This window comes from Camelus ferus, chromosome 13 (assembly GCF_009834535.1).
Source record: "Camelus ferus isolate YT-003-E chromosome 13, BCGSAC_Cfer_1.0, whole genome shotgun sequence".
In the NCBI taxonomy this organism is placed as follows: Eukaryota; Metazoa; Chordata; class Mammalia; order Artiodactyla; family Camelidae; genus Camelus; species Camelus ferus.
Window position 1 is genome coordinate 15,776,730 of NC_045708.1, and position 13,615 is coordinate 15,790,344.

The window sequence follows — 13,615 nt, forward strand, 5'->3', positions numbered from 1 at the left end:
AAGTGCTCTGTGAGGTGACCCTGAAAGTGCACCCCCCAGCTGGAGAGGAGAGGGGGCTTTCCCAGGCTCCCCAAGCCCCAGTAGGGGCGGCTGGCGCCGACAAAATGATGCAGGGATTTTGGAATCTGGCGGCCCAGGCTCTGGGTCCTAAGTTGGCCTCTCAGAACACAACACCAAAGTAAAGTGGATGGTCTGAAGAGGGGGATCCCCAAGGGGGGTTGGGAGATGCTCCCAGCCCCATCCAGCCATTGCCCCTCTCGTGGCACGAGGACCAGGCTGACGGGCCCTTCCTCAGTGACCTACTGCACCACCTGTCAATACAGCAGCCAGATGTGCCGGGGGACCCGGGCCTGCCCTGCCAGATGTGTCAAGCTTTCCGAACACATCCGGCTTCCCCTCAGGCACGTTGTGATTATTATTTAACACTCGCTTTTCCAGCATCTGTGAGTCCTGAGAATTACAGACTGGGAGGCTCCGCCATGTCGCTCCAGCTTCAGGTCTGGGGGCCTGGAGCTCACTGCTGGTCAAAGGGCCTGTTTTCTCCAGGACCCGTTAAGGCCTTTACAAGCCCTGTTGCAGTGATAGCCTTGAGCTGGGGCGGCCTTTTGTGGAGCTCTGTCTGTCCCCCATTTTCTCACTAGGATCCCATGTTAGCCTGGGGAGGAAGGTGGGGTGTGCAGCATTAACCCCAATTATAGATGAGGGATGTGAGACTCAGAGAGGGACACATGAGGAAGTAGCTGAGCTAAGACTTGAGCCAGGCAGGGGAAACAGCACGTGCAAAGGCCCTGAGGCTAGGGGAGGCATGATGTACGCCAGGACAGCCAAGAAACTAGTGTGGCTGGAGTGGAGTAGACACAAGGGAGAGTTCTAAGAGGTGAGTTCAGAGAGGCAAAGGGAATACAATTAAATAAAAAAGAATAAGGATAAGTTTAACCAGAGTGGTAAAGGGGGCTTTGTAGCCTATTCTTTTTCGCCCCAAGTGAGGTGGGAGCTGTTGAAAGGCTATGAGCAGAGAAGCAACACACCACTGATTCCTCTTCTGCAGGGTCCCTCTGGCTGGTATGTTGAGAGCAGACTGCAGCCAGAGGAAAGTGAGGAGGTGAGAGGGCAAGGGTGAAAGCCAGGAAGCCAGTTGGGAGGCTACTGCGGTGAGCTGACAGCTACTGCTCCTCTGCCCTTCTTTTTCCCTTCCAATCTGGGTATCAGGACTCCTGGGCTACAGCCACTAACTTGCTGTGTGACCTTAGGCAAGTCACTGTCCCTGTCTGGGTCATGTATTCTGGACTCATAAAATGAGGAGCTTGGAATAAAGATCGTGAAATTTCTCCTGACTTACAGTGACCCAGGCCCGACCCCCTCCTCTGCCTCTCCAGCTTCATCTCCCATATCTCCCAGACTTGAACTTCATGCTTCAGCGACCCTGAACTATTTGTAGCTACACACACACACACACACACACGCTTTATGTTATTCGGGCCTCCGTGCCTTTGCACAGGCTGCCCCCTTTTCCTGCAATGCCCTCTCCTACAGGTCACCCTGCGCACGGAGAGCCTGTGTTCTTCAGCAGCTCTCAAGCTCGCTGGCATCTCCTCCATGGGCTTCTCCAGCCCACTCCCCTTCCTCACTGTTCCGGGACATCCGGGCAGGCCATACTATTCTTTAAGAGACAGCTGATAAAGTAGATGTGGACTCAAAGCTGGCTTCAAATCCCAGCTGCATCTCTGGAGTTGCCTAGTGTTTTGGACCCTCTGTTTCCCCATCTGTAAAATAGAGATAAGTATATTTCCTACTCCCAAGGTCAAGGTGAGAATGCAGTAAGATTGTAAAGCACCTAACCCAGTGCCTGGCATGTGGTAACTGCCTGGAATCTGTGAGGCCAGATGCTAGCTAAAGAGAAAGGGCTGTTGCATGAAAGCGGGGCGAGGGGTCTACCCTGGACAGAGTGGCCCCAGATCTCTGGAATAGCCCTGGTCAGGATCCCAGGACAGCCTCCCAGCAGTCCTGTGGCCCAAGGGGATTCCTACCCACACCTCCTGTCAGCAACCCCTCCCTCTGCTCACCTCCTCCATCAGGGTCTGGTCAAAGCTGCCTACCGGCAGCCACACAACACTTGGAAATATCCTTAATTGCTTCACCAGAGTGGGGAGTCACCCTGCAGGCAGATAATTAAAAAGTTCAGAGCTTGATTAATTGGGAGGAAATTGGAGGAATGGGGCTGCCTGCTGGGCGGGCGGGAGCTCGCAGCCCCTACCGTGGGGATGGCATGAGGGAGGCAGGCCAGAGCCGGGACTGGAGGCCCGACGTAGGATCCAGGGACTGGGGAGCCGGGAGTGAAACATTCCTACCCACCCTTGTGATTGCGGGCTTTGGGGTCTGGCTCCCTGAGGAGACTGTGAGTTCGCCCCTCCCTCACGGCCCCGGCACAACTGCGGAGGAGATGTCTAGAGACACAGTGGTCATGGAAGTTCTAACTGCTCCAGGTTTGGAGCCTTCCAGCCTGTTGTTGAGTGAGGTATCACAGAGGGTCTGCTCTGGGCCAGGCTGCAAACAGGACGGAAGTGGGGGTTGCCTTAATGGAGCTCATAGTTGGGCAGGTGAGAGGGTAGAGAGACAGATGTTAACCAAATGCCAAGAAGGACGAAAGTAGGATGTCTTGAGAGCCCATAACTGGGCTCACGAGATGAGCTCTGGGGCCTCTGACATGGTCCGGAGGCCTAGAACAAAATCTCCAGTCCACATACAAGCTGGGTGTGACCTTAAGCACAAGATTGCACCTTTCTGAGCCTCAGTCAGCCAGTCAACAAACACTTTCTGAGACCTCCTGTCCATCACCTGTCAGCCAGACCCTGGGGCTGAGAAGAGCCAGACCTTGTGGGTATCCACTGCCGCTGGGTTCACAGCCTCGCGCAGGAGGCAGACAGGCACACCGTATACTTGTGCAATGGCAGAGGCGAGGTGCTGGTGCTTTGGGGGCACAGAAGAGAGGCCCCAAACCCAGCCTTGGTGGGGGTGGCATCCAAGGAAGACCAAAAGGTGATTTGGGTTGGAGCTGAGATTTGAAGGATAAAAAGGAATTAGCCAGGCTGGAGAGGGAACTGCCTGAACCAAGGCCTGGATGGGAGACCAAGCACAGCCTGCTGGGGAGCTGGAAGCTGCCTCCGATGACCGGAGCCCAGGGCGCAGCTGGGAGGGTGTGGGAGCTGAGGCTGGCAGGTGGACCATGGAGGGGAGGCTGAAGCAGGTGGGACTCACCACAGGCACCAGGGAGCCGTTGAAGGGTCTTGAGCAGAGGAAGGATCCCGCAGATAGCCGTGTGGACACTGGCCCGGAGAGGCCCTGGATTCCCCCCTCGGGCAAAGAGGAGGCGTGTTAACACAGTTCCTGCCGCTGCCTTCTGACTTCTGTAGTCCTGCCAGCTGCTGGCAGGCAGCCACAGAGCCCAGGTCCCAGCAGGGACAAGCATGGGGAGCCTGGGCATGTGTGGGAGGGGGGCAGAATGACTGACATCCCCTGGGTGGTCCCAGTAGGAGCTAGCACTGCAGGCGGATGACCCTGAGGCACTCTGTGGACTTAACCTGGAAGAGCAGAGCTCCCCCTTGAGGGGAGGGGGAGGACTGGAAGGGCAGGGGGGCACCCTTCATCAAGCTGGAGCACTAAGGGCCTTGCAGGTGATGTTAAAGCATGGACTGTGGGGCACAGGCGCCGCCCCGAAGCCTCTGAGTAGTTTAGACAAGGCACTTCCTTTCTAAGAGCCTCTGGGCAGTTTCCTAATCTCTAAAATGGGGATAACACCTCCTGCTGCACAGGGTAACCGTGAGGACAGATAAGGTTATAGGCCCCGGAAGCTCCTGGCCCAGCACCAGGCGGCTGCGTGTGGACACACAGCGGTTGGAAGCTCCTCCCCTGAGCCAGGAACTTACCACCTGCTTCCAGCCCAGCCCAGGGGCACTGACTCCACTGGCTTAACTTCAGCAGCAAAAGCAGGAAGCGTGCAAAATGCAAAAGCCACTTTGCATGAGGGAGACCCCCAAATCCTGCCCACTCAGCCACAAGAACACCGCAGGCCCAGCCCTGACTGACACTCAGGAGGAGCCCCTGCAGATGCACACATCAGATCAGTTTCTCCATCGAGCCCCGGGCTGGGTGCCTGAGTCTGTCCACAGCCAGCATCCCGCAGCTGGAGAGGCCGCAGAGATGGTCCAGCCACACGCAAAGTATGCAGGAAGCGGCCCAGGCCCACAGAGCAAGGGCCCACAGGGCAGCCGAGCCCTGGCCTCCCCACTCTGGGCCCAGGACTCTTTTCTCTGTCCAGACTCCTCTCCCCAACCTAAATCTAGAACCTCCTGGAGATCCCAAGGCAGGAAAGTAAGCCAGCTGCCCTTTAAACCTGGCACTGCTGAGCCCGAGACGACTTCCTGGCGCCTCTGCCCACAGTGGGCAGCCGTCAGCCCTGGTTAGAGGAAGGTGTACTGGCTCTGTGCTCAGTTGTGGCCTCTTACAGGCCGAGCCTGGGCCTTTTTTGTCTCCATGACCCAGTGCCTAGCACACAACAGGGGCTTAATAAGTGCCTGTTGAATGAATTCACAACTCATCATCTTCCCAACTGGACCTGTACTCCTGAGGGCAGTGCTACATTTTCTTTGTCTCTGTATCCCCAGGGCTTAGCACAGAGCAAGTGATGGGCCAAGAATGAATGCATATAATAAAAGCCAACGCTTGTATAGCCCTTAACGTGAACCAGGCAGGCACTGTTGCAAGTGCCTTCTCTGTATTAACTCATGTAATCTCAGCAAATATAAGAGCAGTGTCATCATTCTCCTTTGTTACACAGACAAGGAAACAGAGGCACAGAGAGGTAGGTAACTCACCCACAGTCGCACTGTTAGCAAGAGGCAGGCCTGGGATTCTGCCCTGGCAGCCAGCTCCACAGTTCATGCCCAGGTTCAATTTCATCGGGTTCTCGGGAGTGGGAGCTAGACTGCGGTGAGCCTGTCACTCGCTACCCAGAACCACAGACAGAGCCCTCTGGTCGACAGGACCCCCAGGAAGATAGAGAAACTCCTTCCCCACCCCCGAGGCCTGGCACACTGGGCACATGGGACTCCACCATGGCACTAGTCGTTCTGGGGATTAATCCAGAGTCTCTGGGAGGAGAAAGGGGAGCAGAGCTGCACGCCTGCCACGGAGGCTTTGAGGATCACCCGGTGCCAATTAGCAGCCCCACTGTGCCAGGCCCAGATGGAGCCCTGCCTCGGCCTGACTCGGGGCTCACTCGGTCAATTATCACCTATCCCTGGAGCACAGGGGGCAGGCGGGGAGAAAATCTGTTTCTCCGTAATCCTCTCTCCTCCTCCCCGGCTGACTGCCATCCCCGCCTTGGGTTGCCCAGCCAAGGGCTCTGGGCATCTGCTGAAGGCAGGTGCTGGCTGGAGGCCTTGGCTCCAAGTCCTGGGTTTAGGGCCCAGGCTTTGCCTCTGCCTTACTGAGTGACCCCAGCAAGCCCTGTCCCCTCAGAAGGCCTGACAAGATGGTCTCCAGCCCTGACACTCAGTCACTGGATGATTTCTATATCTAGTAGTACCTGGAATCACAAAGACCTAGAGTGAAACCTCTTCTGCCATTTGGTAGCTATGTGACCTTGAGGCATTCACTTCACCTCATCTGAGCCTCAGTTTCACCATCTGTAAAATGGGGGTGATAATGGTACCCACATCTGCAGGTGGTCATGTGATTTATTGAGAGAACCCATACAAATCACTTGCACTGCACTTGGCACCTGGAAAGCACATGAGTGGGAATTGTGATTGTCCTTACTTGCTGGATGAGTAATAAGAGCTAACATTTATGTAGCACTTACTGTATGTTTTAAGCCCTTAATGTATATCATCATATCAAACCCACGGCCCCTCCCTCAAGTTGCTCACTGTCCAGTTAGGGAGATAGACCTGCCTTCATTCAGCAAACTGAGTTAAATGAGCACTTACTATGTGCCAGACCCTGTACAAGGTGCTAGGAATGTAGAGATTAAAGCCCCAGCCCCTACATGAACCAGCGTTCACCAACAAGTAGGTGGTCACCTGTGGGTGAGGTCCAGTGGTGGGACGGGCTGGTTTGTACTGGCTTGGCTTGCAAGAGCCGATTCTGGGTATTTCTTCCTGGCTTAGTGTTCAGTTATCTCAAACCGGTAGCTTGAAATTTGCCCTGATGGGAGCTTTTCACCACAGAAATTGGCAAACACAATAAATCAAGGCTTTTTTTTTTCCCCCTGAACATCCATTTACCAGCGCACCACTGCCCTGTGTCTGGTGTGTTGCAGTGAAGTGTGAGGTATCTGCAGTAGGGAGTGGAGGGCAGTCCTCCCAGAGGTGCACACATCAGATTCACAGTCTAACAGGGCAGGAGGATGGGGGAGAAGGGCATTCAGGCACAGGGACCAGTGCATGTGCAACCAAGGCATCCAGAGAATTTCAAACAGAAAAGAGAGGTGACAGATGCGGCTGAGAAGCATACAGGATGGCTGCCTGGGACTGAGGGCATTTCTGGGATGCAGGGCTTCCACTTTGAAAACCGGGGATGACTTGGTCACCCTGTGGACAGGAACCTGGGAGGACCCGTGGGGAGAAGAGTGAGAAATGGGAAGGGGTCTGAGCATCAGTGAGGCCTGATGAAACTGACCCGGTAACGGCAGTACCAAACCTGGCATTTACTTGGCTGAGTATCTTCTCCCCACTTCCTCATCTGCTTCTCACGACACCCTTTAAGGGGCATATTCGTTCACTCAGCAAATATATATTGAGCACCTACTGTGTTCCCACCACTCTGCCAGGAGCTAGGGAACCAATGAGAACCAGACAAACCTGGTTCTTCTTTCTCTCTCCAGGTACTTCCAGTGCAGGGAAAAGACAGCACACGAGTTTCTAGACTGTTTTCTAATATAATTACAAACTGTAATGAGGATCAGCGAGGGAAACTGAGACTAAGGGGGATGGCAGGAAGGGGCAGGAAAACCCCAGAGCCACCCTTGCAGGCCTCGTGAGCCAGAGCTAGGCGTGTGCACACCTTCTAACTGAGTGGGGAGCCCCTGGTGAGTTTGAGCTCTGATTCATTCTCATCAGATCACCCCAAGCCATCGTGGAGGGGATGCAGACAGGAGCAGGAGACCCGTTCAGAGGCTCTCAATGTGTCAACACCGTGCAGGTATCATCAGCTCCTTTTCTGGAGGAGGAGACTGAGCCTCAGAGAGGGCGGAGGACCTGTCTAAGCCCACACACTTGTCAGAGGTGCAGCTGCCCAGGTCTGAGACTTCAGCTCACATTGTTTCCTTCTCACTTCTGTACATGAGACTCAGGTGCTGGCAGGACGGGGCACCTTCCCAGCTGAGAAGCTTGGAGCACACATCAGATACTCCTGATGTGTGGCCCTGGGGCCCTGGGCACCATGGATGGGCGGCTGCCCCAGTCCCGTCTCTGTGGGAGAAGAGGTAGCTGATGGGAGCTGAGGCCCCAGCACACCCCAACCACACAATACACCTGGGATCAGACTCAGCCTCTGCTGCTAAAGAGCCCTGGTGTCTGCTCCTCTCTGGACCTCAGTTTCCTCAAATGTCCAACAAGGTGGCTCAGCTGCACACCCCCAGCCCCCCACCATGCCCACCCATCACTCACTAGGTACCCTACATCGTATTGGGAGTTTATAGCCCAGCCAGGTACTTACAGATTCATAGGTAATTAAAAGAGACACATCAACCCTTTGTGGGGGCTTAGGGAAGACTTCCTGGAAGGGGTGATAACTGTGCTGAGTGTTAAAGGGATGTGGGAGCTTGCCTGATGACAAGGGAGGGCCTTCCAGGTAACGAGGGCAGGAGGGACCAAGGCCAGAGGTGTGGGGGTGGGCCTGGGGGCACCGTGTGTGGAGCATCAGGCACAGGGCGCGGGGTGGTGGGCAGTGCCAGCCCTGGGGCCCCGGGCACCCTGAGGAGTTTAGGGAGCTGTTGCGGATTTTCTTTTCAAATAGGAGTTTTATTTATAATTCACATGCCGTACAAGTCACCTGTTTAAACTGTACAGTTCACTGACTTGTAGTATTTTCACAAATTGTGTAACCATCACCACAATGAATTTTAGACCATTTTCATCACCTCAGAAAGAAACCCCGCACCCATCAGCAGTCACTCCCCATTCTCTGCTCTCCCAGCCCCTGGCAACCACTAGTCTGCTTTCTGTCTCTATAGATGTGCCTATTCTGGACATTTTCATATAAATGGAAGCATACACTGTGGCCTTTTGTGACTGGCTTCTTTCACTAAGCACAACATTTTCAAGGTTCATCCCCGATGTAGCATGTATCAGTACTTCATTCCTTTTTATGGCTAAATAATATTCCACTGTATACCATTGTGGATTTTTAAATGACACAGAAAGGTTTGCACTTTAGAAAGCTGGCTCTAGAGGGTGGGCAGGAGGAGGCCAGATGGCCTTGGAAACGAAAGGCTAAGGAGTGGGTGGGAGGAGCTTTCTGGATGCCCTCAGGGGTGGGAGGACAGCACAGAGGAGCCAGGACTGGGCACTGCTGAGGAGGGAAGACCTGGTAATTGATTGGCTGCAGGGGGTGAGGGGAGGGAGGAGGCACCAGGGTTCCTGGTGACCAGGTGGAGAGCAAGGCCACTTCCCAAGACAGAAGTGTGGGTTTTATGAAGCACGGTGCCGATAGATACAGAGGCGTTGAATGCCTGGTGGGAGGGCTGGCGGGTAGCCAAGCAGCACACCTAAAGAGGGAAGGCTTCTGGAGGAGGCAGCCTAGGGAGCTGGAGAGGGGGCCAGGACATGGTGATGGGAGCGGACAGGCAGGGAGGCAGTCCAGATGGAGGGGCTGGCACAGCACGGAGGGGAGAGTGGGCAGCCACCCACCAGCCAGGCCCATGGAACTGCCAGCAGATGGAAGAGGCGTGCTAAGCTGGGCATGCTCTCGCCTGAGAGGGAGCCAACAGGATCATGGTCTTGGGGCCGAAACCTTTTGGCATCTATCAGGATGGTCCTAGACCCTTATAGGAGCCCTGAATCCCCATTCTACAGCAGAGGAAACTGTGGCTCAGAGAGGTCAACTGCTTAACTGGAGCCAGGGCTGCAGCCTGCGTGTCTTGATGGACAGTGCCGGGATGGTGAGGCTGCCCCTGCATCCGGTCAGCAGGGAAAGGCTGGTGCCAGGAGGAAGGTGAGAAGGAGAGGGGGCAGGAGGACTCCAGGATTCTAGAGCCAGTGCAGCAAAATGCAGAAAGCCCTGGACGGACACCCAGGGCAGGAGCTGCCAGTCCTTGCCCAGCACTCATGGACTATTTTTGGCACAACATAAGTCTCTTGAAGGCAGAATAGTGTGGTGGTTAGGGAAGTGACCTCTGGGGCGAGACCACTTGGGGTGGAATCCCAGCTCTGCCAATGTAAGCCCACATCCTCAGAAAGTTAGTTCTCCTCTGTGCTTTCTTTCCCCCCCATCAGAAAATGTAGGTGATAAATCACCTCCGTCGTAGGGCTAGGCAAGGTGTGGACGAGTTACTAGGACAGCGCCAGTACTTAATAAGTACTCAATCAACTAAACATTGTCCGCTTCATATTTATGCTCTGGAGCCCTGGTTTCCCCATCTGTAGGACAGATGCCCTAATAACTCCCCAGAGATACTGCCATCCTCCTTGTTGGAGTCACGTAGCCTGGTTGGTTGGATGCATCAAAGTCCTGTCTTCCCCTCTTCTGGCAACTCCTTAAGGACTGGGCTGAAGCTGGCTCTTCTCCCAGATCCCCGCAGGACCTGGTCAGGGTGTCATCAGCCAGGGTTGCAGGATTAGGAAGGTTACCACCTTCTGGAAGCTCCCTCCGAAAGGCAGGCAAAGTAGGTTCCCAGGGGTCTGGGGGTGCTGTTTTCTAGCACCCCAGGGGGAATGGTCCTTGGCTTATTTACTGAGATTGTAACTGCAACCCTTCCCTGACCCTGCACCAGGCAGTGTTCATCACATGCAATCCTCATGGACACTTTATTGGGTAGATGCTTTCTTACCAATGAGAAAACTATAGCTCAGAGAGGTTGAACTACCTGTCTGAGGTCACCCGGCAGATTGGTATTTGAACTAGATACAGTTTAATAATGTCAGGAATTGTTCAGTAGTTTTGCCTGAATTAACCAATGTAATCCTCGCAATGACTCTAGGAGGTAGATACTATTGTTCCCATTTTACAGATGAGGAAACAGTTTACGTGACTTGCTCAAGGCCAAATGGCTGGCATAGGTGGAGCTGGGATTTGCCAGGCAGCCTGCACACTAACCACCATTTCTCAGTGCCTTTCTGCTTACATGATCTCCAAAGCCCATGCTCTTTCCACTTAAGCAGGAAGCTTCAGGAAGTATTTATGGAATGCCTGCCAAGTGCCAGGTTCTGTGCTGGGCACAGGGGAAGGAGCTGTGCATCAAACATGGCTCCAATCCTGGGGTTGCTGAGAGCACGGCCAAGAGATCCCTTTGATGAATAACTATCAGGGGAGTAAAGCACTCTGGACTTGTCATGTACAACCAAGGAGGGGCAGCATCTCTGAGGCTGGAGCTGGTTAAGGGGTTAGGGGGAGGGCGATTTGCTCAGACTTGGATTTGGAAGATAAGCTTGAATACTAGGGCTGGAAAAATGATTTAGGGAAATTTATGTGAGCCATTTAGATATGAGGAAACTGATGTTCAGAGATGCAGAGTTGCTTGCCAAAGGTCACACAGCACATGGACATGGAATGTGATCCAGGTGAGAGCCCTTGGCCTGTGGACAGTTCAGCCACATTTCATCCCAAGGAGGAACTTGCCCATTGCAAAGCTCAGCAGAGCTAAGATTATGAACCCCAGGAAGTGAAAGAAGAAACAGGCCAAGAACAGGGCAGAGCCTAGACCCTAGGCCTCCTGATTCCCAGCCCAGGGCCAGGAGGGAGAGGCGGGTGGATTTGCACACAGGCCCACACAGGAGTGGTCACCTCTTGAAGAACCTAAGCCTTGAACTTCAGGGCCTGAATCCAAAGCCTGAGCATCCTCCCCAGAGCAGGAAGAAAGCCAAAGCCCCCGGGGAGCCCAGATTGCCGAATGCCCACCAAGTGCAAACACTGCCCTCCTCAGGCTGTCCCTGGTACTGCAAGTCCTCTTTATTTTAATAAATTGGTCAACCACCTGCTATAACAACAGCTGCTAGTCATTTGGGCACCTGTACTGTGCAAGGTCTCATGCCATGTGCCTTATATGCTTATGCCAAATGCTCACAATGGCCTGCAGAAATCAGTCTTAGAATGGTAATTTTACTAATAAAGAAACCAAGCCTCAGAATGGCTAAGCCACCTGTTTGGGCCGCACAGCTAGGAAAAGGTCAAACTGGGACTCAGATCAGATCTGTCTGCTTCCAAAGCCAGCATTCTTTCCTGTTCTACCCCATCACCTCCCCACCTACCTGTGCTGTGCTAGGACTTTTCTCCTCTAATGTAATCATCTCCATCATCTGGAACCCAGGAATCTAGTTACAAGAGTCAAGGCCCAGCCAGCCATTAGTAAACAAGACCAGGCCGTGGGCACTGCCCTAGACCTCTTCAGACTAAGTCAGGATTGGCCCTAGAAGCTGTGGCACTGGCATAGGTGAGGAATGATTGCTAGGGGCCCCAGCTGAACCCACAGACAGCTTCAGAGACAAGAAACCAGTCAGCCTGGAACCTTCCAGACACAGCTAGGACTTCCACGTTGGCAGCTGGAGACTCCCAAGAACTTCAGGAGATGGGGTTTCCTATCATGACACTGCGCGGTCCCTCCTTATGCTGCATGATCCTCCCATGCCTCTCTGAGTCCTCATCTGGTTTCCCCAGTGACTCTCCTTGTCTTCTCTCCCAGGTTGTCCATCTGGAACCTTCAAGGCCAACCAAGGGGACGAAGCCTGTACCCACTGTCCCATCAACAGCCGGACCACTTCAGAAGGGGCCACCAACTGTGTCTGCCGCAATGGCTACTATAGAGCAGACCTGGACCCCCTGGACATGCCCTGCACAAGTACGTCCAGGGCCCCAGGAGGGCAGTGCCTGACCGAGTCCCAAGCCCACCTGCAGAAAAGCTCAGAGTGAGAGTAGGGTGGCTGTCTAGCTATAGTCAGCCTTTCCTAAGTGAGGAGCAGCCAGTTACCTGGTGGGAGGGGAAATGGAAAAGTGCCTGGAAAGGACTATCCTGGGGTAGCTGTGCTGCCAACATGCAGATACCACGGAGCTGGCATATGGCTCCTTACCCCCTTCTGCTCAGTCACATGGAAGACGAAGTCAAGGTCTTGATTCACAAAAGGACAGAGAACGGGAGGCCTGGCAGAAGAAGAACCCACATGAGTGGTGTCTTTGGTAGAAGAGGCGCCCCAGTGTTCTGCCCTGGCAATGGCTCCGTGAATCACAGGCCAAGGTTCTCTACAAACAGGGTGACTACAAGGGCAGTGTTACAACCCCTGTGTCAGACAGGAATGGTAGTCAGCTGCAAGCAGCAGAGAGCTGACCCCAGTGGCTTAAACCATAGGGATTTATTCTCTCATACGATAGAAGCCCAAAGATAGGCAGCCCTGGGGAAGTGGGGCAAATCCATGAAGCTCCCTGAGACCCGGCTCTTTCTTCTGCTCTACCATCCATAGCATGTGGTGTCTACCCATCAGGTCATTTCACAGTCCAACATTGCTGCCGAAGCTCCAGCCATCACACACATTCTCAGCAGCAGAAAGAAGGAAAGGGACAAAGGGATATGTTACAGCTGTCTCTTTTTAAGAAAAAGTTCTAACCAGCAAACTTTTGTGAATCATTGGCCAGCACTTAGTCACAGAAGGCTGGGAAATATAGCCTTTAGCTGGACATATTACTACCCTGAATTAAATTGGGTTCTGTCATAAGGGTAAAAGGGGAAATGGACATTGGGTGTATATAATCTACAACACAAAAAGACTGTCCCTAGTAACAGACACGGAGGCTGGTGGAGTCCAGGGAGAAAGGTTTAAGTGGATGTGTGCAGCAGGATGAGCTATATTCTAGAAACATGTCTGGTGGGTGGAGAGGAGAAAGGATTTGGAGGAAGCATTATGGGAGGCCTAGGCTGGAGCCATGGCAGTGGTACAGAGCAGTCTCTTGGGGAACATGCTCCCACAGCCCCCACTGACCGACACCTCTCCCCCTCCCCAGCCATCCCCTCCGCACCCCAGGCCGTGATCTCCAGTGTCAACGAGACCTCACTCATGCTGGAGTGGACCCCGCCCCGTGACTCAGGAGGCCGGGAGGATCTCGTCTACAACATCATCTGTAAGAGCTGCGGCTCGGGCCGGGGGGCCTGCACCCGCTGTGGGGACAACGTGCAGTACGCGCCCCGCCAGCTGGGCCTGACCGAGCCGCGCATTTACATCAGTGACCTGCTGGCCCACACCCAGTACACCTTCGAGATCCAGGCCGTGAACGGCGTCACTGACCAGAGCCCCTTCTCACCGCAGTTCGCCTCCGTGAACATCACCACCAACCAGGCAGGTAAGCGCTTCAAATGCCAGCTCCCAGGGCAGCCCTGCACCGTGCTGTACCAGATGGGTAACCTGCCAGCCCT

At 54.1% G+C, this 13,615-nt stretch overlaps 1 protein-coding gene across 3 annotated transcripts in view; it reads left to right on the forward strand.

Moving 5' to 3' along the window:
- The window catches only part of EPHB2 (EPH receptor B2), a 176,010-nt gene that overhangs the window by 123,950 nt on the left and 38,445 nt on the right, over nt 1–13,615 (forward strand). For all 3 annotated transcript variants that reach the window (XM_032495410.1, XM_032495408.1, XM_032495409.1), the window contains exons 4-5: nt 11,897–12,052; nt 13,207–13,542. In XM_032495410.1, the coding sequence (XP_032351301.1) occupies nt 11,897–12,052; nt 13,207–13,542 (492 nt within the window). The remainder of the gene's footprint in view (nt 1–11,896; nt 12,053–13,206; nt 13,543–13,615) is intronic.